Raw genomic sequence first — 22,575 nt, forward strand, 5'->3', positions numbered from 1 at the left:
ACTGATAGCTTAAATTCACACTCTCACGCACCACACAGACTCACAGAGCCCAATGTCTCACATGCTCACAGCCTAATGCACAACAGCAGCAGCACACCTAGCAACACCATAGCAACCACCTGTGGCACTATATCAACCACCTAGCAACACCTTAGCAACTACCTAGCAACAACATAACAACCACCTGGGACACCATAGCAACCACCTAGCAACTCCATAGCAACCACCTGGGACACCTTAGCAAACACCTGCGACACATTAGCAAACACCTAGCAACACCATAGCACCCACCAGGGACACTATAGCAACCACCTGGGACACTATAGCAACCACCTAGCAAAACACCCCTTAACAAGAACTTACCACGTTTCAAGCACTGTTGTAGTTCCTTGAGGAAATGCAATTCTAGTTTTTAATATTCAATACCATTTCAACTGCATTACGTACCTTTGGATTTGCACTTTTCTTATTTCTAAAAGATTTTCAACCACGAGATTTAGTATATAATACAAAACCATCTTAATTTTTTTTGTCTTGTGGTTGAAATCCTTTAGAAATAAAAAAAAGAGCGAGTCCAAAGGTATGTAATGCAGTTGAAATGGTATTGAATATTAAAAACTGGAATTGCATTTCAACCACACATAGCTATAACACTGGAACTGGAACTTGAGGCTCAAAGTTTGAAAATTTGAAATCAAAGCAATCCCTGCTAAAATAATTTTCAAAAATTAGAATTTTAATGGCATTTCAACCACAACACACACAACACAAAAAGTAACTATGAATTGAGGAATCTAGGTGCAACTGATGTCACACAATCATTGGATTTTGGGTTTAAAACAATATCTACTTTAAATTTATGTAAACATAAATTTGTGAATGCAGAAACTAAGTGGTACTAAAAACACACAACCTTTGGATTTTGGGTGCAATGATAAAAAAATAATGATTAATAAAAAAAACACCTCTTCTCACAAGGAAGAAAATAAACACATAAATACTGTGACAATGTTGTAGGAGAATCTCTCCAAATTCAATACAACTATATAACTTTTAATTCCTACAGTTTCAGAATTATTTAACCCCCTGAGTGCCTTATAATAGCACACATGTAAATCAGGTGGCAAATTATCAAATAAAATCATCAAAGCATCAAATATGTGGACTGGCTAGTGGTCAGGCATTACACAAACAAGAAAAATGATAAAGATACCACAGGCACTGAATGTTGCAGTTGAAGGCAAAGTTCACTAGTTTAAAGTTAAAGAGACACTGGCTACATTACCTGGATATGGCAGAAAGAGGCCACCACGGGCTGCCACCAGATTCCTGAGGATGCAGATGGTCAAAAACCCTTGAGTGAGGGTTGCACAATAGGGCACATGCTAAACGCTAAGTGTCTCCATGTCCGTACACCTCTACTGACCAAAAAACACAAAAAGTCTGTTCTGTGGTGTGATTAAACAAACTTTTCAGGCCTATGGGTCAGCGGTATGTCTAGAGGGGTAAGAATAAGGCATAATGCTGAAAGAACACTTGAATACAGTGATGCATGGCGGTAGCTCAGTGATGATCTAGGACTGCTTTGCTATGGCACTAAGAACCTGCAGCATGTGCAGGGCAAGATGGATTCAATTAAGTATCAGGGGACAGAGAAAATGTCATGCCATGTTAGCCCATAGATATTTTTGCTAGCCGTCTGGCTGTGTACGAAACGGAAGGCAGTTGCATCAATGCCTTGCTGCCTGTGCTATCCTATAAGTCTGTAGGCAGCATTGTGATGAGAGTAGCACTACCTACAACTGAATCGCGTTTGAGAGCACTTTGAGGGCAGCAATACGTCATAACAGTTGGTGGCGTAACAAATAAAAAATCTTTAGACATTAAGGTTGCAAAATTGCAAAATTAATTATTACATTATTACACTCGCAATTTCTCATCCAAAATAAAATATTAAGGGAGAGCAAATTTACATGTGTATAAATTGCTGCTTGCTTCTGCCATGTTACTCTTCCTTGAGTCGGACTTAACCCAGAGGGTCAAAGCTAAGATATGCAGATGTATCATTAGCTGCCTTCACAAATTGTCAAGCTGAAGGTACCTTAGCAGGCATCATTTTAAACAAACATTTGATTTAGACATTACTCTGTACCTTCCTGACTTCAAAAACTGCATGAGTAGGCAGTGTTTATTAAGTTTTTAGACAGCAAGTTTGTGATGCGGTGCTAAATTTCATTCTGCGCTTTTTGTTGTTATGTAATAATATTACAGTATGTAAGTAATTCAATATTTTACTGAACTGGTATATCACCTATCACTAATATCTATTTAGAAATGTATTAATTGACAAATATAGCTATAATATATATGTGCTATAACATCAAGTGACCCTCCAGTGAAACAGTGGAAAGTATGATAACTATAATATTGTTTATAACTGAAATAATACACATCATAGTAAGCGAAAAATATCTATATTTTTAAATGTTAACTAACCAAGGAAATGCTGTTTAACCGATTTCATTTCCTCAGGTGCTGTTAGGTTATGCTGATAATTAACTCATTGGCTGGGTTGTTACTGTGCCATAGTTGTTAACCCAGCAGCTGGATTTAGGGGCGAAGAAAAAGAACTATGAACAATAATAGGCAAAATACGAATACAAAAAGTTTACCATGCAGTCAGTATAACTACATATTTACGTATACATATTTTTTTTCTCCAGATTTTGATGCATTTGTACAATGTCTGACACTGAACTATTAAAACTTCCATTAGAGGAAGGCAGCGTACAAGGTACGTTCTGATTTAAACACAGTTTCATAAAGTGTTAAAAGTTGTATAGTATTTTCATAGTATTTATTGTATATTATAGTACTGTTTATATTTATTGTGATTTAAATTTTAGTTTGTTTATTATCCATTAATATCTTCATACGTATCTACTTTTAACACTTAAAAAAAAACTGGTAAGAGAATTGTATATATCTTTTTTTCTGTCAGGTGGCTTGCTGTGGCAGGAGGCAGGAGTTGATGTACTCGCAGGTAGTTTTATTCACAGATATGTGGAATGGAGGCAAGACAGTATACAAAGAATGAAGAACTAGGGGACTTATGAACACTAACCAGACAAACCCAAGAACATAAACTGAACGATGCAATGACCAGACTTAGACAAGAAAAACCTAACAAGAATGAACTCTAGGACGTAAACCACTAGACCTTGACTAGACACACATAAAGACATAAACTGAGGGAGGTAACAATGAGACACTGACTAGATAAACATAACTGCATAAACTGAGCGAGGTAACAATGATACACTGACTAGATAAACATAACTGCATAAACTGAGCATGGTAACAACAAGACAATGACAAGATGCACTTAGGAACATGAATCAAGCAAGGTAACAACTAAACACTGAATGGACAAACCGCTAACTGACAAGAACATGTTGAGTACAGGAAAAACAAACACGTGCACTACATGCAAGGACAGACAATGGCAAGCTTGAAACACAGGGGTATATATACACAAGAAAGGATGAAAGAAAGCATATGGCAGGGCAAAACAAGGGCAGGCTAGACAAACAACTGAAACAGGCATAGTAAAAAACAGAACAGAAGAGACAGCAATGACAAAAACAACATTTTTATTCTTTCTTTTCTTTGTTGTTGTTTTTTTTTTTGGCAGATCAGGGTATGCTGACAAACAGTCCATCACCATGTGCAAAGAAAGCAATATGGCACATTAAAGAACTGAAGAAACATCTAGAGAACAGCAGGTGCCAACAGGTATCTTAAAACATGCACCTGTAACCTTGAGTGTCCACGTTAACTTGGAACCACCAGAAGCAGCAATGTATTCTAAATTTCACAAAGAATGTATATGTGTACTGAATCACTGGAACAAAAACAGTCTCTGAAATCAATATGAATTTAGTACAAAATTAGAAATTTTACTAGTAGTAAATGAGAACAGTTTAAGCATTAGAATAGGATTCTACAGTATCACCCAAAAACTAATTCACCTTTGGCCACTTTTTTCATTTTTTAAATTGAGAAGTAGTAAACACAACCTCAGCTTGATGTCCATAAAAAATATCAGCGTGTCCTGTGCAAAAATGTGGATGTCTTAAGCTCTGCAAAGACATCGCTATGGCTAGAGATAAAATAATGATCTTATTTTATATTTTGGTATTTGGTATTTTAGTTGTAAATATAAGACTGATGCCTCTTACTACAACATTTCTGTCTTTTTGAGCTCCTCTGTGGTTCATTCTGTTTGTGACTGTTCATAAAACATAAATGCTGAAATAGTCAAGTCAAGTCAAGTCAAATTTATTTGTATAGCGCTTTTTACAACTGTTGTCGTCACAAAGCAGCTTTACATAATTAGTACTTAATAAAGAACAGAGACAGAGAAGAAAGAAGGAATAACATGAAGCGTCAAAGACCCCCGTGAGCAAGCCAACGGCGACAGTGGCAAGGAAAAACTCCCTCAGAGCTGGAGGAAGAAACCTTGGGAGGAACCAAGACTCACAAGGGGGACCCATCCTCCTCTGGCCAGACTGTTTTAAACATTAATGATAAAAAATAAATACAAATTATCCTTGTGCTGCTGATGTTTCCAGTGCAAAAATCCCACATTTGTCATAGTGCATATATTTTACTCTTATTTTAATTTTATTATTAAACTAGTTTTAGCTTTGTCATGTGATGTTTTAGAAATTAGGTTTTCAGCGCGTGATTTCTGTAGACTGGATATATTTTTACCGTAGAAATTTTATCTATAATTTGACAGGAATTTAAATGTTTTATATACACATTCTTCTTTAAGCAGCCAGTAAAAGTCCACACCCACACAAACCTCTGTTTTTAAGGAGACAAAATGCAGTTAGCAACTTTAGATATCTAGCTATAGATAACTCGGAAAATTGAAATACAATATTCAATACAGAATTTAATGGATCTAGTTCTTCTGTTATAGGGGACTAATAATCAACATGATTATTCTGAGGGAAAAAAACTAAATGACAACACCAGGAGGTATGTAATTTCTTATCAAAATCATTAAGCCTATAACTATTGTATCACATCATTATTGGTTTGTTTGTTTTTATTTTATATTCTTAGGTTTAATTCTGTACATTCTGAAGTACCAATAAAACAGACTAAGCTGTGTACTGAAGGCACTGACCTTTGTCTGCAGAGTAATGATGGTATGTTTATTTTTCTAACATTTTGTACATTAAATACTGTAAAAACATAATTTAGTAAGGTAAACAAATTATACAGATATATTGGTTCTGAATGGCAATTGTTTATGTTAATCCATTCTGTTCTATTCACTTTAGAAAATGACAAATGCAAAAAGGTAGCTGGTGTCTTGCAAAAGGCCATGATGCTTATAGAGCGTCTGGAGTCAGACCGACAAAAGGGCATGGAGGCACTGCAAAAAGAAAAACTCAAAAGGCAGACACTAATGAAAAAGCAGAACAATCTTTTTCAATGGAAACAGCAGCATTTTGCTGCAGCAGTGCAAAATGGTAGTTGTGAATGATTTTGAAATGAAAAATGATTGTAGTAATTACATGTTTAAGGAATCTATAGAATAACAGCTTTTTGACACATGTCTTTGTGTTATTTAGTGTCAGGAGACTTGTAAAGAATGTGTTCCCAAATTGTAAATGTCTATAATGATTTGAACAGTATACTTACAAACAGTAAATGTGTTTGTTAATTTAAGTTTGCTATGGTATTTGAGCATTTTTCTGTTATTGTTGCATTTCAGAGTATGAGGCCAGCAACAGAGACATCACTGAACTGAGAAGGCATCTTAAAGTAAAGAAAGATGAAATGCAGAAAATGAGAAACAGCCTGAGCCACACAGAGAGGCAGAATCGTCAGCTGGTTGAGGAAATCGATTTTTTGAGGAAGCATAGCCCACTCATGAAGGAGAAGTTGCAACTGGAGAGACAAATGACGAAGCAGCTTAGATCAGCCCAGGCTGAGGTGAGAACAGTCTTTGCTGTTTACTGTTTATATGTTTTCCAAAGTAAACAAAACATGAGCAGGTTTGCTTACTTTGGAAAACATATATAAAACTTATATAAACAACCAAACTCAGACACCTTCCTTTGACCAGTTTGATCCAGTTTGCACACCGTATATTTTGATTTGTAAAGTTTGTACATTGCGTTGTATTTTGTATAGCTTGTACATTGCTCTGATGGTATTACAAAATACTAACGTATCAAATCAAATTATATAGAATTTATTTACTTATATATTTACTTTTTACAACTGATAAAAACAAATCATCTTTACAGAAATTCAGTAATGCAACAAAAGATGAATAAGGCATAAAACATAAAAACATAAAACCACTCGTTGAGTTAGCCAGGGGTGACAGTAGCAAGAAAAACTTCTTCAAATCTGGAGGAAGAAACCTTGGGAGGAACCAAGACTCACAAGATTCACAAAGTCAAAACCACCTTTACTTATATTAATAAAAAGTCACCATACCACAATATAAGTTGTTATGCCCAGGTGTACTGATATAGTCACAGTAGTGATGGTAAGATAATAATAATAATAATAATAATAATAATAATAATAATAACAACAGCAACAATAATAGCAGCAATTAAACCTCAATGTAGTTTGTAGTGATGGGTGGGCAACTAGTCAGAGGTAGGTAGCAGTAGCTGGAGGGTCTGAGGTAGGTAAAAGGAGAGCCTGACAGTCAAACTTTCAACAGTGTCAGGCCAGACAGATGGGCAGTCATTACCTTGGAAAAAGATAAGGTAGAATTAGTTCTGTTTGGATTAATGGAGTACAGAAAATGTGAATCATCAGTTATCAGAGTGTGGCGGATGACTTATGTTATCAGCCTATTTAAAAGGAGAATGCCAGAAGGTAACACAGACAAGATAGCACCCTGAAACATTGGCATCCATATGCTCCACAGATCTAAGTAATCATATGCAAGTGGCAGGATGGCTCCACCAGCATCTCAGTTTACCACAATTCCTTGTGTCTATGAACCCCTGGATTTGCATCATTTATGTAAAGGGAAACATTAATTGCCAAGTTAAACCAAACAAGTGAGTTTTCAGCCTAGTCCTGAAGATTGGGACAGTGTGTCCCGAACAATATCTGGAAGGTTATTCCAGAGTTTGGGGGCTTTATGCCTATGGATTTAGAATTCAATGTCATAAAATGTCCTGTCTGTGTATAATGTCAAATATCTATTCTGGGTCTGTCCAGTAAATAGCCACATAAGCTCAGTAGTCAGAATAGCAGCTATTCTCTGTGGTACTCAGTAGTGTTATTGTTGTCAAAATGTTTATAAATGTGTTTTTTGGGGTGAGCAAAATGTTATCCTGCTAATTAAGCTATAGCAGAGTGATTTAACATTTTAAAATGTGTTCACTTAATTGGTGACCCTGTAAGCAAACTGCTATTTGTTTTTGGTTGTTTTTATGGTCAAAAAGAGTGAATAGTCAATTATTTTAACATATTTTATTACATTATCTGTGAACACTGCAGTGATTGATCTGATAGTCCAGAGGTGTTCCACTGATTTTGTCTAAATTCACATTTCTAATGCCATGATTCAAAATCCATAACGCTCTTAAGACAACTGCAAAAAACATTTGTTGCTGAATATGTTATATGCTCCTGGACTATAGTCCAGGAGCATATAACATATACTATAGTATAACATATAACATATACTATAGTCCAGGAGCATATAACATATACTATAGTATAACATATAACATATACTATAGTCCAGGAGCATATAACATATTCAGCAACAAATGTTTTTTGCAGTTGTCTTAAGAGCGTTATGGATTTTGAATCATGGCATTAGAAATGTGAATTTAGACAAAATCAGTGGAACACCTCTGGATGAACAGTACAATTTAGATCATTCCATCATTAAGAAAAGTTAAATAACTAGAAAAGGAAATTAATATACAATATAAATTTTTTGATATATTGGAAGACAAAAAAAGCAAAAAGAATTATGCAAATTAGCACATTACTTAATGATTAGTTGATGACATTACCTGTGTACACGACATGGAACAAATGTAACAAATGTAAATAGGAGTGACTAATTGATCAGGTTTGGTTTCAGATTATCTGGAAACACAAACTATGTGGCTTTAAATATGTCTTTGTGTATCTAGCAAACTATATGCAAAATACATTAATGGGTAAATGCTACTGTATTTACGAGTAGGAAGTAAAGAGACAGTGATCTTAAACACTGGAAGCTTGTCCTCAAACCCCTTAAAACAGTTCTGTGTATTTTCATTTAGGCTAGTGAGGTTTTCACCCAGCTGTCCCAGGAGCTGAGAGGTGCACAGCAGGAGCTGGACAAGGAAGAACTCCTGCATAATAAAGAAAGAGGAATGTTTACCAATGAGCTCCAGGATGCCCGCAGTCAGCTTAAAGATGAACTGTGAGCCAGTTAATCAGTATCAAGATGAGTATATTGTCAAATAAAAAATACCAATAAAGTTGATAATGTGTCTACTGAATGTACTAGATAGGCAGGGACCATCTCCTGAATTGTATTAATATAAAATATAATATAAACTGTAGTAAATTGTCAGGTACTAATATAATAAAAACAGACTATATTTTCTATTATCAAAGTGATTTTACTGATTTAAATGTGTATGAAAAAAATAATTCATTTTGTTTATGTGGAACCAATGTAACAATTTAAATAATTTAAATTCAAATCACTTTTTCCAGTGTAGTCCTCAAAGGTGCACAGTAAGAAAAAGAAAGAAGTAAAAAGGTTTAGATCACTGTCTGTTCTTTTGTTTGCATGTTACAATGCAAATCTGTAATGTTATATTTTACATAGAAATATATACATATAATATATACATATACAATATATGCATTTGAAACTAAAATGTAATGGGTTATACTATATTAAGAAAAAACATGCCTATTAAGATCATAACACATTGTAAAACATTGTAGGAAACTACTGATTAAAATGAAAAACATTGCAGTAATTCTTTCCCAGTAAATCAGATTGCAGTATACACATTCAGTACTTGCATTACATCAAATAAGGCAGTGGGGGTCACTAAAATGCCAGGCTCTAAAGACACTCTTGGATCTAAGCATTATTTTAAGTGTCTCCTTGGAGAGTCTGTTTGGAGTCCCATTTAAACCTGTCAAGGCATGCTTTGCTCTTAAAATTGTAGAATTATATAACATTACATTTCATAGCAATTAAAATACAATATATTTAGTCTTATCAGATTCCAGATATTGTAGTGTTAGGTATAACATTCCAACATTCAATTAACTTAATTTAGTTAACCAAAAATTGTCAGTCATAAATGCAGATAGCTGTGAATGTAAAACACACTAATATTGAATGATTTTATGTTTTACTGTTGCCACAAAGTTTTAACAAACACACAAGACCATGAATTAAATGAACCCAAGGAGAAAAAAGCTGTTGAAATATATCAGTCTGAAAAGGTTTCCAAAAGCATTTTAGGGTTCTAGGGAATTACTGAACTATAGTAAGAGTGAACCACATTATGGACAAACTGAAAAACATAGTGTTGATCAATATTTGCAGGAGTGACCTGGATGTTGTTTGTGACTACACAGTTAGAAAGTGACTGGGCAAAACTATGAAAAGTGGTAGGAATAGCATAACATTCAAACATATTGGTGGGGCAGTATGGGGATGTTTTTTATTTTTTTGCTGAAAAATGATTCAATCCCTGACTCTGAAAACGTGTTCTGAGTTTTGCGATCCATAACACCACTACTATATTAGCTATAATACTTGCACTTACCAGCTCTCCATAGACAGAAGTGATTTAGATTAGGACGTGAAATAAGAAACTCTTTTCTTCTCTTTTGCTTTTAGCACTAATCTTCAGGAGCTGAAGTCCGATGGGGACTTTCACTGCACCAAAATTCTTGAGACTAAGAAGAAGGCTGCATTAAAACAAAAACAACTTGATGCCACGCTCCAGCAGAGTTTTTTTCTAGAAGCACAAGAAGCTAAAATAAATGATTCTGTAAGTGATGCAATAATATGTTTGTGTATTCTGCCCCATCACCCGAGTTACAATGACCAGCCGATGAAATTCTGCATAAATATTCAATGAAACCTATAAATTCCATTACATAAACAGGAAAAAAGGGTTCCTTGCTCATCGAAAACACTAATAATAAAAATTAATTTCCTTTAGATTGTGGAACTAAGAGCGAAAAAAGAAGGTAACATGATTAAACATCTTGGTATTGAACACCTTAAAAAACAGATCCAAATAACGGTAAGTACATATATTTAATATTAATTACAAGGAAAAGGTGCACTGTGTTACCGGTGATTGTTTAAGAGTAGGTAAATGAGGGTTATTATTATGTCATTGGGACGCATGTTATAAGCGTCGTTACACATGTCCTCTGGAGGGCAGGAAAGGCCCATGATTTTTTTCAGTTACCAGTTCATAGTGTTCATAACCACCACCATTTTGTTCTAACACAACACTCATGTTTCCAAACTTTGTATGGAAGTGTACAAGAGAAAAGTAAGAATAAGAGACTTTTTGCTGTCACTGAGTAAGCTTCAGTATGTACAGTATGTCCCCATCTACATATGCATAAACCTTGCATAAACCTTGACAAATAATATATTTCTCTGTGTCTATGTCAATACACCATATTACAAACCAACATTATATTTAACAAGGCATTTAGGCATTTGGGGTTTATGTATTAAAAACAAGATCAAACCTCACTTTTATCTGTGTGCATTTGTTCACTGCTTGATATGATATTTGAGCATACATGAATGCATCTACAAAACCATGTATCTCTTGCCATTTGTCAGAGGTCTGAAAATGAAGCAAAGCTTTCTGAGTATGAGGAGAACTTTAGTATGAAGTTCTTGGAACTCCTGCATCTGCGTGATGAAAATAACAAGCATGACATGGAAATTAAGGACTATAAAGGAAAGATCCACCAAAGGTTTGTAGGCCTTTATTAACAACTATTGTATGTCCTGAATGCTGTTAAAGTCGAACTATGTTTTAATCGAAAACATTACTTTGACTGCTACTTAACTGAAGCGAATAGATGTTTGCTCTCTAACACGTGTCAAATGACATATGTGTCATTCAGGAGTTGTGTGGATGCCTAATTATATCAAATGTCTGAAATGCGTTCACAAAGTGTTTTTAGTTTGGTAAACTCTTTGTCATGTCTTTTGAAGAGAACACTTTTATTAATGGGATTTTTAAGACATTCATTAAGTGTTTTTATATTTTAAGCATTCTTTATAGATGCATGGCTGCTTGTTGCCAGCCAACCTACCTAATGGAAGCAAGTAAACTCCTAATGATCGATGACCAAATTCATGGTGGACTAAGGAGCAGCTGTATCAGACAGCTTGGAGTCCACAGTTGTACATTTTGTAGTTAGTAAATACACTAAAAGCAAACAGGACACAAACATGTCAAGCCACAAAATGTAAAGAGAAATTCACACTCCCATGCAGCAAAAGAACATATGTAGACTCAATTTAAGTTAAATTATATTTAGTTAAATTAAATATTATACAGTGGCAAGATAGGCCAGGTGGTGCAAATCTTTATAAATTGTTTAACTTTAACGGTCAGAAGCAATGCTGCCTAGCACTCAAAAAAATTAAATAACTGATCCCCACAAAGCAGAAGGAGACTATTAAAGGATAGCAAATAGCTTATAGGTAGATGCTGGTAGATGGAAGAATGAAGCAAACATCACAACATCTATAAAAAAAAAGCTGATGCTGTCCATAATGAAATACCTGGTCAGCTGAAGGTTTTGCCATGGTTTACAGTCCCCCAGCCTAAACATTATCAGAACTCTGTAAATAGACCTTAGTAGAGCAGTGCATGCTATAATTTGAAATAGAGGCCTTTTTCGAAGAAAATGGGTGAAAGGAATACTGCTTAGAATATTAAACACCCAGACTGAGAATCAAACCCCAGTCTTGATGTGATAGCTCTTACTTATTGAACATTACTTATTTAAACTTTTATGTGCCATATCCACTTGTTGTAGCAAACAGACAACGGAGCAGCTGCAAAGGGACCGTGAGCAGATACTGGAGAAGATCAGTCAAATTGAGGAAAAGAGAGAACAGGCCGAAGGTAACCTGTCACTGTGGGCTGCCCAGCATGCAAGGACCAAGGCCAGTTTGGGCATCCTTAAGCAGCAAACCTTTAAACAGGAGCAGAGAAATAGGGTAAGTCAGATTGTAGGTTATTCTGGTTCTGTAGTTATTAGTTATTTGTATAATATATATATATATATATATATATATATATATATATATATATATATATATATATATATATATATATATATATATAATGTATTTTATATATATATATATATATATATATATATATATATATATATAATGTATTCCACCCTGTTATTCTATACTCTCAACTCACCTTAGCACTGCAGTATTTTTTATACATGACTTCAGTAACAGCCAACAAACAGATAAAACAGCTTTCATTAACAAAAGAGCCATTTAGAACTACACATCACACATAAACTATGTTTCTAAATGTTTGTGGATACCCTTTCTAGTGAGTGCTTTTAGCTATTTTGAGTTGCACCAATTGCTGACACAAACGTACAAATGCACACACACAGCTTGTCTAGTCCATATAGAGAAATATTGCCAATAGGACTGCTCCATCCAGTACTTTTGGGAGGGTTGGGGATCATTACTGCAATGAGAGAGATACACAGACACAAACAAAAGGGAAAGTGCTTGTACGTAACAGTCATGATGCTCAATTCAAAGCTTTTAAATATAGTAGTTAATCAACAGCTTGTGTTGATGTTTAAAACTATTACAAAAAACATAAGTAAATAAGTTTTGACCTCCTACTTACCTAGAATTCCCCATCATTTGTCACAAAGCTATAAGTATGTGTGCTGCCGAGGGGAAATACGTCTTAGGTAAGCTAAAGTTGGGTCGGCTTGCTCAAAATAATATTACACACAAAAGGTATGAGGACGTACAGTGGCATTAATGTATGTGTCATTGTATTTCTAGTATTGCTACTGCGCTGTTAGCGCAATGTCTGCTGGCCTTGCCTAGCATCGCTATTGTGGTGTTAGCACGCCAGGCCTCCAGCTTCGCCCAGCAGTGCTTTCGTGGGGCAACAGTGACAGTGGTTGGTGTGGTGCAACAGATAACACCACCACCTACCATTGTGTTACAACAACACCATGTGGGAGACCAGGGTTCGATTCACGGTCTGGGTGACTATGCTGCGCTACACCAATAAGAGTCCCTGGGCAAGACTCCTAACACTACATTGGCCCACCTCTGTAATACGAGTAACCTTGTAAGTCGCTCTGGATAAGAGCGTCTGCTAAATGCCATAAATGTAAATGTAAATGCAAACATTGCTATAATGCCGGCTGCCTTCCTTGCCCAGCATTGCTAGAGCAGCGTTAGACACAGCCATGTTCATGAGGTCTAGGCAGTGTCTTATGAAAAGGCACATAAAACATTTTACATATATATAACAACAATAAATGTGATTTTATACCACAGCACCTTTTCCAAAAATTAGAGCATATAATTCTACCCCATTGGTGAATTGCCATTCTATGATGATTCTACACAGCCAATGGCGGTCTGGCAAACTAGGCTTGTTTGTTTTTTTGTGGTTGCTGTGGTTATGTTAGTACTGTGTTATGTTGGTGGTGTGTGTGGTACAAAGTGGAGTGTGTGGTGTGTGTTTGTGGTGTGGATTGGAGTGTGCAGTGTGTGTGCTGTGAAATGCATGGTGTGTGTGATGTGTGTTTGTGGAGCAGAGTGTATAGTGTGTGTAGTGTGGAATGTGTTTATTCAAACTTGCATGGTGCTCCTTTCTTTTTTTCCACTCTGAAATTGTACAAAACAAAACATAATACACTGATCTTGCTTAAAATATTGAAAAGAATAAATTATGTAGCTTTATGTGTAACTTTTAATCTTCTACTCTGTGCATTACTATATTAACTGTAACAGACATTTTGATCAGTGATGCCCAAATGTTTGCATGCCCATGTATAAATGACTTCTGCAATTTTCACCATAAATACAGCAATCCTAGCAGAACCATGACCACAAAACACTGTTATAGTTAAAACAATAAAACACATGTAAACTCTGTTGCATGAGGAAAACGTATTAAAATAAGCAGACAATTTGCAGGCACGCTGAAAATACATTATAAAGTTTACAAGTTTACAAGTATTACAAGTTTAAAACTTTTACTCAGTAGCAAGTAGCTACGCTGTATTTACTGTTTATTGGCTTAATTAATGTTGAACATAGATAAATGCACAAAAAAATGACCACAGGGAATTAGCTAACTTATTCTCACCTGAAAATTGTTGAAAACCAACAAATCATGTATTGTGAACGGTTTGTTGTCCAAACTGTTGTGCATGGCTGTGCATCATGTTTGCATTTTTAAAGCTTGATTGTACAGAATGCTCCATTACTTAAAAGCAAAAAAGTAGATTAGTGGAGACTTGTACTGTTTAATAAACAGCTTAGTTTTCTTTGTTTATAAGGAAGAAGAAGACAAACACAAGATACAGCTAATGTGTGAGAGGAATAAGGTGGTAGCCCTCAAGGTAAGTCATATATTTGCTTTAAGAAAATTAATACTGATAAATGTGTTACTGCTGGTCTACCAAATTCTTAGTCCATCTCTATATTATTATGAGTACTGCTGCTTATACTAGGGTTTGTAGGATCTAAGTGTTTCTTAGTAGGAGTCCTCATTCCTAGTACTGGAGTACCTCTGCCCTGCATTAACAAATTAACTTGCCCTTTCTGAGGTAAACTGAATCTGTTAGAGCAGGAAAAACACTACTATGTAGAGGTACTCCACTACAAGGTTTGAGAAAACCACTTCCCTATCGCCTTTAAAACAGTTTAGAATTGGAATTTTATTTTACAGATAATGTACAACACAATTGAGACCCCTGTGACCGAAGGTTTACATACACTCATCATGGACATGAATGGCAATATTGGATGTTCAATTATTTCTTTCAGGTGTTCCTTTTCAGGGGCATAATGAGAGTACAACATACATTTTTATTCTTAATAAAACACAGGATTATAATTATACATCTTTTACCTTGCCAACTTCAACTTATTGACCAATATAGACCAAAACAGTACAATGTGAAAGCCCAAGTGCAGGTCTGAGAACAATTAATGTTTTTACACAACTGCAGATTCCAAGATCATCCGTTTAAACAGTTGTACTTAAGTACAATGTATTGTGCTGTAGCCACTTTAGACAGAGTCACTGTCTAAACTTAAGAGTCTCACATCGCTATGGACTGAGAAACTGCTGTTCAACACCAAAAAAAAAAAGACTGTGGCCCAATATTGACACTTGCATGCTTGATACCTCCCATGAAAATGAAATTTGTGCAGTCTCTTACTGATAACAGATGCAAGTACACTGACATCAAATGTGACAAGAGATACCTGTAGTTCCCCTGATGACATTTTAGGATTGTTGTAGACTTCTTTACCCATCTTGCGGTCTGGTCTTGGGCTGAACTTTGTTATCCACTTGGAAATTGTGAAATAGTTGATTTCTAATTGTGCTATGATTTTAAATTACTTCAACAATTGAGAGCAAACCAAAATCCTCCTAAATCCTCTAATCATTTGCAGCTGGTGAAGTCATTTCTGTCATTTTGTTGATTTAGTTATATTAGTCCCTCAATATTGTTATAATGCAGATCAAATGCATACTGTGGAAGTCATCGAGTACACTACACTACACTGCACTGCACTTTTAAACATAGAAAATGAATTTGTGGACATTGTTTTGTGGTAAATATGTTTTTGTGAAGAAAGTCTTTTTTATTGTTGTGTGGTGTTTTTGGTTTTTGTTTGTACTTCAGGACAATATATCCTCACATGTGGAAGAGTATAATCTTTTCAAACTGGACTGTAAGAAAAAGGAAAATGAGCTACTGAAGGAATATGAAGCTGTATCCTCTGCAGCTGCCCAGTTAGAGACTAAGATGGTTGAACAGAAAAAGATACACACTGAGGTATTTTGTGTGTGAAAGAAACCAATTCTGTAAAATTAGGATTATTTGAACAATTTAAATACTTATAAACAATAACATAATACTTACAGTTCCAACATGTTTAGAATATGATAACTGTTTCTAAGATCACATAACAGAAGTAGAACTTTAAACTTTACTGTGTGTAAATTGGTTACATATAAGACATTTTTATGCTGGCAAAGGATGGTATTTTTGCCTTACTGCGCATGCAATTATATGACAAAGAAAGCACTACTGACTTATGACATGACAAAGTCACACAACTTTCTGAACAATCACATGAAACCCTCCTGGGCTTTAAGTGATTAACATAGTGATAACCCTGTGACTGAACCCTGTTGAACCCTGAGGATAACAAAATACCAAAAAAGTCCAAAGGTAACAACACCCTCACCTTCTATTTGCAAGAACACATTGATTTAGTGAATGTACTGAATAACTATAGCCATTTCATCTCTATAGCAGAAAGGCCCCTTAGGGCTACCCAATACAACCCTTGTACAATGATCTTTACTCAACTCGGGTCCAGCTGAGGTTCAGGTAAAGTGTAGATATTGATGAGAGAGTCTGTTCTTGAACACAGCTTCACCATGGCCTAATAACAAACAAAATGTTAACTCACCACTTGTCAGTTGTGACATAGGGTTGATATAAACTCCAATAGATTGATAGATTACGTTGTAAACGTAGTCATGTAGGCCACAAGTACACAAGGTACACTAGTCTGAATGAGGGGACAAATCCCCGTAAAATGCCCCTAAAAGAAAATCACTATGACACACCAGTAGACATTTGAAGATGTGTTGGTGTGTTCCCAGGATGATGCCTGTAAACTAAATGTGTATCTTCCTTGTGCACTCATTTTATCAAGTATTTATATGTTTACTTTGCCGGTTTGTGTGTAACATCACAGCATCCAATTTTAGATATGATTAGGGCGATAGACTATTTCTAACACAACACTGACATGGTGATGGCATGGTAGCATGTGTGATGCTGTTATGAGTGTATCAAGCACAGTGGCATCAGCAAAATGTCCATAGGTTACTGTGATGATGATTTTCAAGATGACCAGGCTTAGCAGACAATGGACCTTATCTTGTTTTGTCTCTTTGTCAAGCTGTGTATGTAGCTGACACCACCCAAAACAGCCTATGTACCATTACTTCTGTGCCGCCTGATAGGACAGGTTTCTCCTGCTCACTTAATATGATATAATATAATATAATAATGACTGTTTTTTGTTTTTGTTTCAGCAAACTGTGGAACTGGAAAGGAAATTAAGTGATACTATGACTAAACGTAAAAACTTGTCTGATGAACTTGAAGAGCAGAGGAGTGCCTGTCTCAAGCACCTAGAATCAGAAAAAGTAGTTATGATATGTTTAAAAGTGTTTTTTTTGTTGTAGAAGGGATTTTTGGTGTTGGGTGTATATTAGTATACATGTTGTAATGATTGTGTGCAGAAAGCCCTTAGTGCAGTTTTAGTGAGACGTGAACAGGCATCCTGCAGGATTGAGGCGCTCAGACTAGGGTCTAAGAAATATACAAAAGCATCGGATATGATGGAACAAATCACTACCACCATGCCACACGATATAGAAGAACTACAGTAAGTACACAAACATTATGAAAGCTACAATATGCGCTATGTACATCTACAATTTAATATAGAAAAAATAAACACAGAATATTGGTCTTTTTTGTCTGAGCAATGTTACAAAGGAAAAAATAGTGAGATGAACTGTTGTACATGTGCATTCTATGAAAGCTATTGAAGGAGCTCTCTGAAGGCTATATAGAGGAAAATATAATTTTAGTTTAAATATAATTTAGTTTTCAGATGCACATTGAAAAAACATGGCTTGTGACCCCAATTTGCTATGGGAGTATGCAGATTGTGATAATTCACAAATCATAGTCTTGCTTGCTGGTGGAACAAAGACTTTTGTAGATTTTGTCTCTGTAATTACACAGAGTGGAACAGTAGATAGAGACTTTTTGATAGTTGCATTAAAAGACAAATTGTGCCGCTATATACACCATTTATATTATAACTAACTGTAAAATGTCATGATTGCATCAGGCCTAAAATACACTTTGGTGAAGGGCTATGTGTGCTTTGATATTGACTACTGAAACCTTGTATGTTTTTCAAAAGTTTTTGTTTATGTTTTTTTCAAACATGTTTTTTTAAGGAGCATGCATGACATGTTGGATTATAAGCATAAAACAGTCAGTGTAATGATGAACAGCCTGCAATGTGATGTGAAGGCCTGCAGAAACAGAAATAGGCTTTCTGAGGAAACCTTCTCTACTCTTCTAGCCCAACGGCAAGCTGTTATGCTGGATATTGAGGTCAGTGGTCAGCAGATTCAATTCTTCCACCATTGTCCAAATGTCCTGATACCATATTATTTTGACTTTTTTTTATTTTTTATTATTTTATATTTACAGATACAATGTATATGGCTATTTCCCAATGAATATAGTCTAAGTGTGGAGTAAGTTGCAATGTTAGTGTGGTTTACCATGAAAAATTTTTTTTAGTCTGGGCTTAGGCTTCATATGTGTCTACACTGAAAAAAGTGAAATGACCATGTCATTCATTTAATGTGTATTTAATGACATCACATCAGATCATTCCTCTTCCAGTGTTGCTGTCCACTATTACCTCACTTTGAAAGAGAAGTGTAAATAAGAACTCTTTAATGAAGTCAGTTGTATATATCTTCCATTACTGTTGAATACAGATGTATAATTATAATCCCTTTGCAGATCCATTTCTTTGAGTTGAAACAACTTATAATTAAGTTTAGTTAGTTGTTATTGGCAAATGGATAGTGATTGATCCATGCATTTAATGGTGAAAACACACAAAAATAGAAACTGCACTGATGTTGGATTTACGCATTTCTCCAGTAACTGAGTCAGTCATCTATTTGCATATTGGGTGTGTTGTGCTCCCTCAGGCACTGTTAGTGTATAGTCATACCCCCGGGCTACCGCATTTTACATAATCAGTAATAATATGTATAATGATTGCCTGGCCTCAGTGTTAAAAAAACTGTAAGAGCAAGTTACAACAGTTTATAGTCTTAACAAAAAAATTTAAATTCATTGTTTTTTTAATTATTTTTAATTGTTTGATTATTTTAATATACAATATACAAAAATAATATATTTAGGTCTAACAAATTAAAGCTTTTTCTTATTGATCAAAAGTATATATTTTTTTGAGATGATGAAACTAGTTCATGGGGAAATCAGAATCATACTACAACACTAGTGTCAGAGAAAGAAGTTCTCAATGTGCTCAATAGGATTAGGATAGATAATCAATAATGATAATAATATACATGCTGATGACCTTTAAACCATTCAAAATTCAAAATACACATATGACATGTGATGGTATTAAAAAAAGTTGTTCTGTAGACAAAATACATCACAGTAAATAATTGTTACATATATATACAAATATGTAGAAAATGAGGTTTTTTAGTTTTATGTTAAAACACAAGATTAATCTTAAAACAGGGTTGTCTACACTTTACAGTGTGTTAGGGACTTGTTTTTACAGCAGCGCACCATATTCTGATACCTAGAGTACAGCATGTTTTTAGCATAAGTATAGATTGTTTGTTTTAGCATTATCTCCTCATTTTATATTATTTATATTATCATTGATCAGTGTATGTCTTTTTTATTTCCTTTCATCATAGCTGCACTATCTTGCAAAGGCATGCTGATAATACATGTTTGTTCTAGTAATGCGATGCAGCCTCATATAATTTTCTGTAAGAAAAAATATGTTATGTGTTGCATGAAAGCCATGAATTATCACTTCATTTTCCTTTGGAAAAGCCATTTATTGGGGGAGTTGAGCTTCAGGATTATGGCCCCAGTCAGAGCCTCGCGCCTGATGAGAGTCTCACATGGCTTATCTAATGTGAAATCGCCATGTGGTATATAGTTTCATTAAACGGTGATCAAGAATGCATTAGTTCAAAACAAGAAAAGGCAATGGAGCTTAATCCGCCATGCGCGCACGGGTGCAGCAAACTCCAAACAAGTTGTTGGTGCGAGACAGGCGCAGAATTAAAAGTCTTCCCTCATAGAGCCAGCCTCCCATTAGTTGGCTGCAGAGCAGCAGAGCAGAGCACCTTTTCAGGCCTTCGCACTGAAAACAATAAAACAGCAGCACTTTCACTCAGTAGAAAAGTCACCATTTATATGGGTTAAAAAGAAAATGATTGAAAAAAGGTTTGAAGGACTTCCCGTGCATTTCTGTGAACTGTCAACATAAGCACTATGCAGCCAGTGACTGATCTGTGACAGTCTCTTGAGATCAAGAAGCTTTTGAACATAGTATGATGCAAATAAGACAATGGGCCCTATCTTACACCCTGCACACGGCATGTCATGGCGCTTTTTGCTCTCCTACACTCTGCCAACGGTCTAGTTTCACACCATCCGCCAAAGCACACCATCAAGCAAAGGTGCTTGCAAATATATCTAAGTCGATGGGCGTGGTGGTTTTGAAATGAGGGGTGGGTTTAGGTAAATTTCTGCTGTATTGCTATCTTGGCAGCGGAAAACACAGGTGCTCCACTGACTGAAAACAATTGAAATAGCAATTCGCTAAAGTCAGATCGCACCTGGCTCTTAAAAGGAATGGCGAGTAACACACTGATTTGTTTATTGCTCGCCCGAAACACACCCATGCTTAATTATGAGACTAAGTACATGCCTGTGTGTTTATGTGTTTTGAGCCGTGCAAGGCCTTCCGTTTCTATCCTTATGATAGCAAAGGCACACTGACAGGCCCTAAATCAAGCTGCACGGTGCATGGTTGGCGGCTCGACAAAAGATCGCTAAAATACGGCCCAGTGATGTATATTAGTTTGAATCTCCTCTTATTTTTTAAGTAAATGTATCTAATGGCTCAGACCACAACTAGCTGTAAATCATCCTGAAATGAATTTAAATGTAGATCACCTAGATATGTTTGGAATCAGTAGTTTGCTTCTTCAGTTTTGCATTTGGGCAACAGTAATGAAACATTTTTATCTCAACAATTGTTGTAAAGACTGCATGCCTAAATGATCTCATGTGCCAAAAACATGTCAACTTAAATTAATTTTCAATCATGTGTGTGTGTATCATGTGGCCATCATGTAGAATGTCCATAAGGCATATATAAGTGGTTAGTAGGGTGTTAGAGCTGAAGAACTTCATTCTTCATTCTGCATCCATGTCTTTAAAAAAATGTAGTAGTCACAGACTCCAGTAGTTTGTTTATTTGATCAAGAACCATTCTCGTCAAGGAGAAGAAAAGTAAAGAGAATGCAAAGTGCCGACACCATCAGTTTCTTACAGCCAACAAAGCGTAATTTGTTCCATTTACACTTCGGGGGCGCTGTCAGACAGACTTTGTCAGTGCCGCATGCAGTAATTAAGCTTTAAATCAATAGACTGCATTTGTCATGTTTACGGCCAGTCCCAGTGCTGGGTTCCACTCATCAGTTAGCACTGCACTGTTTTACTGCCCAAACGCACTCCATTATTTGTACAGGTATGCCGGAGAAAACACTTGGTCTCTGTCTCACCCACAGCTGTGAGAGCGGCATGGAGATGAGATGAGACAGGCAAATCAACCAGTTATTTATTGTAATTTGTTTACATGCTTCTCTAAGTGCCGTCTGATTATTAGTGTTTGCGCATGTTGTAGCAGAGTTTTTTTTTTGTTGTGACATGCAGAAGCTAGTAAATGTGTGTGCGCATGTGGTACAGTAAATTTAGTTATTGATGTTTATTATATACTCAAACAATTAGGAATAATTATAAAATAAATAAATGGGTACAGATGATGATGTTATATTTTGCTTGGAATAATTTCACCCCACCTAAGGCATACTGGGACAAATACTGGAGAAATAGAATTTAGCAGTAGTGATACATGTAACTGCACAAGTTTCCATCAGACACATATTGGGCAAAATGAAAAACAGGCAGATTGAGATTAGATTGATGTGTACTGTGAGAATAGATCAGTTTAAAAAGTAATGTATGTATTTACCTATATATTTAGATATGTACATATTTTAAATACATTGTGTAAAGGAGCAGCAGTTTGTATTGCACTGGATAGCATGAAGTAGTGAATGTCATGGCAGTATTAAGTTTAGACTTTCCTTTTTCTTTTGGAGGTAAAATAAGTGTACAGCATGCATCTGTACACTTTTGTTATTATTATTTTTTTTTTTTTACTTGAATCATTTTCAACTTCAAATGCATGTACAATGCATGTGTACAAAGCATGACTGTTATGAGGTGGAGTAGTGAAGTAAGAGTGAATTACACTTCCCACCTGTAGGGAGAAAATACCCTTAC

The 22,575-nt window shown here is 35.6% G+C and overlaps 1 protein-coding gene across 9 annotated transcripts in view; it reads left to right on the forward strand.

Annotated features, from left to right (window-relative positions):
• Positions 1-22,575, forward strand: part of ccdc178 (coiled-coil domain containing 178) — a 39,200-nt gene that overhangs the window by 1,505 nt on the left and 15,120 nt on the right. For 5 of the 9 annotated variants that reach the window (XM_072680258.1, XM_072680259.1, XM_072680257.1 and 2 more), the window contains 17 exons: positions 2,724-2,794; positions 3,002-3,043; positions 3,695-3,795; positions 4,991-5,049; positions 5,137-5,222; positions 5,358-5,549; positions 5,795-6,015; positions 8,337-8,479; positions 9,929-10,082; positions 10,257-10,340; positions 10,901-11,037; positions 12,115-12,298; positions 14,647-14,709; positions 16,006-16,158; positions 17,436-17,549; positions 17,646-17,791; positions 18,378-18,537. In XM_072680258.1, coding sequence (XP_072536359.1) covers positions 2,743-2,794; positions 3,002-3,043; positions 3,695-3,795; positions 4,991-5,049; positions 5,137-5,222; positions 5,358-5,549; positions 5,795-6,015; positions 8,337-8,479; positions 9,929-10,082; positions 10,257-10,340; positions 10,901-11,037; positions 12,115-12,298; positions 14,647-14,709; positions 16,006-16,158; positions 17,436-17,549; positions 17,646-17,791; positions 18,378-18,537 — 2,091 coding nt within the window. In that variant the 5' untranslated portion in view covers positions 2,724-2,742. The remainder of the gene's footprint in view (positions 1-2,723; positions 2,795-3,001; positions 3,044-3,694; positions 3,796-4,990; positions 5,050-5,136; positions 5,223-5,357; positions 5,550-5,794; positions 6,016-8,336; positions 8,480-9,928; positions 10,083-10,256; positions 10,341-10,900; positions 11,038-12,114; positions 12,299-14,646; positions 14,710-16,005; positions 16,159-17,435; positions 17,550-17,645; positions 17,792-18,377; positions 18,538-22,575) is intronic. The other 4 variants (XM_072680261.1, XM_072680265.1, XM_072680262.1 and 1 more) reach the window with 4 other exon arrangements.

Source organism: Salminus brasiliensis, chromosome 5 (genome assembly GCF_030463535.1).
Source record: "Salminus brasiliensis chromosome 5, fSalBra1.hap2, whole genome shotgun sequence".
In the NCBI taxonomy this organism is placed as follows: Eukaryota; Metazoa; Chordata; class Actinopteri; order Characiformes; family Bryconidae; genus Salminus; species Salminus brasiliensis.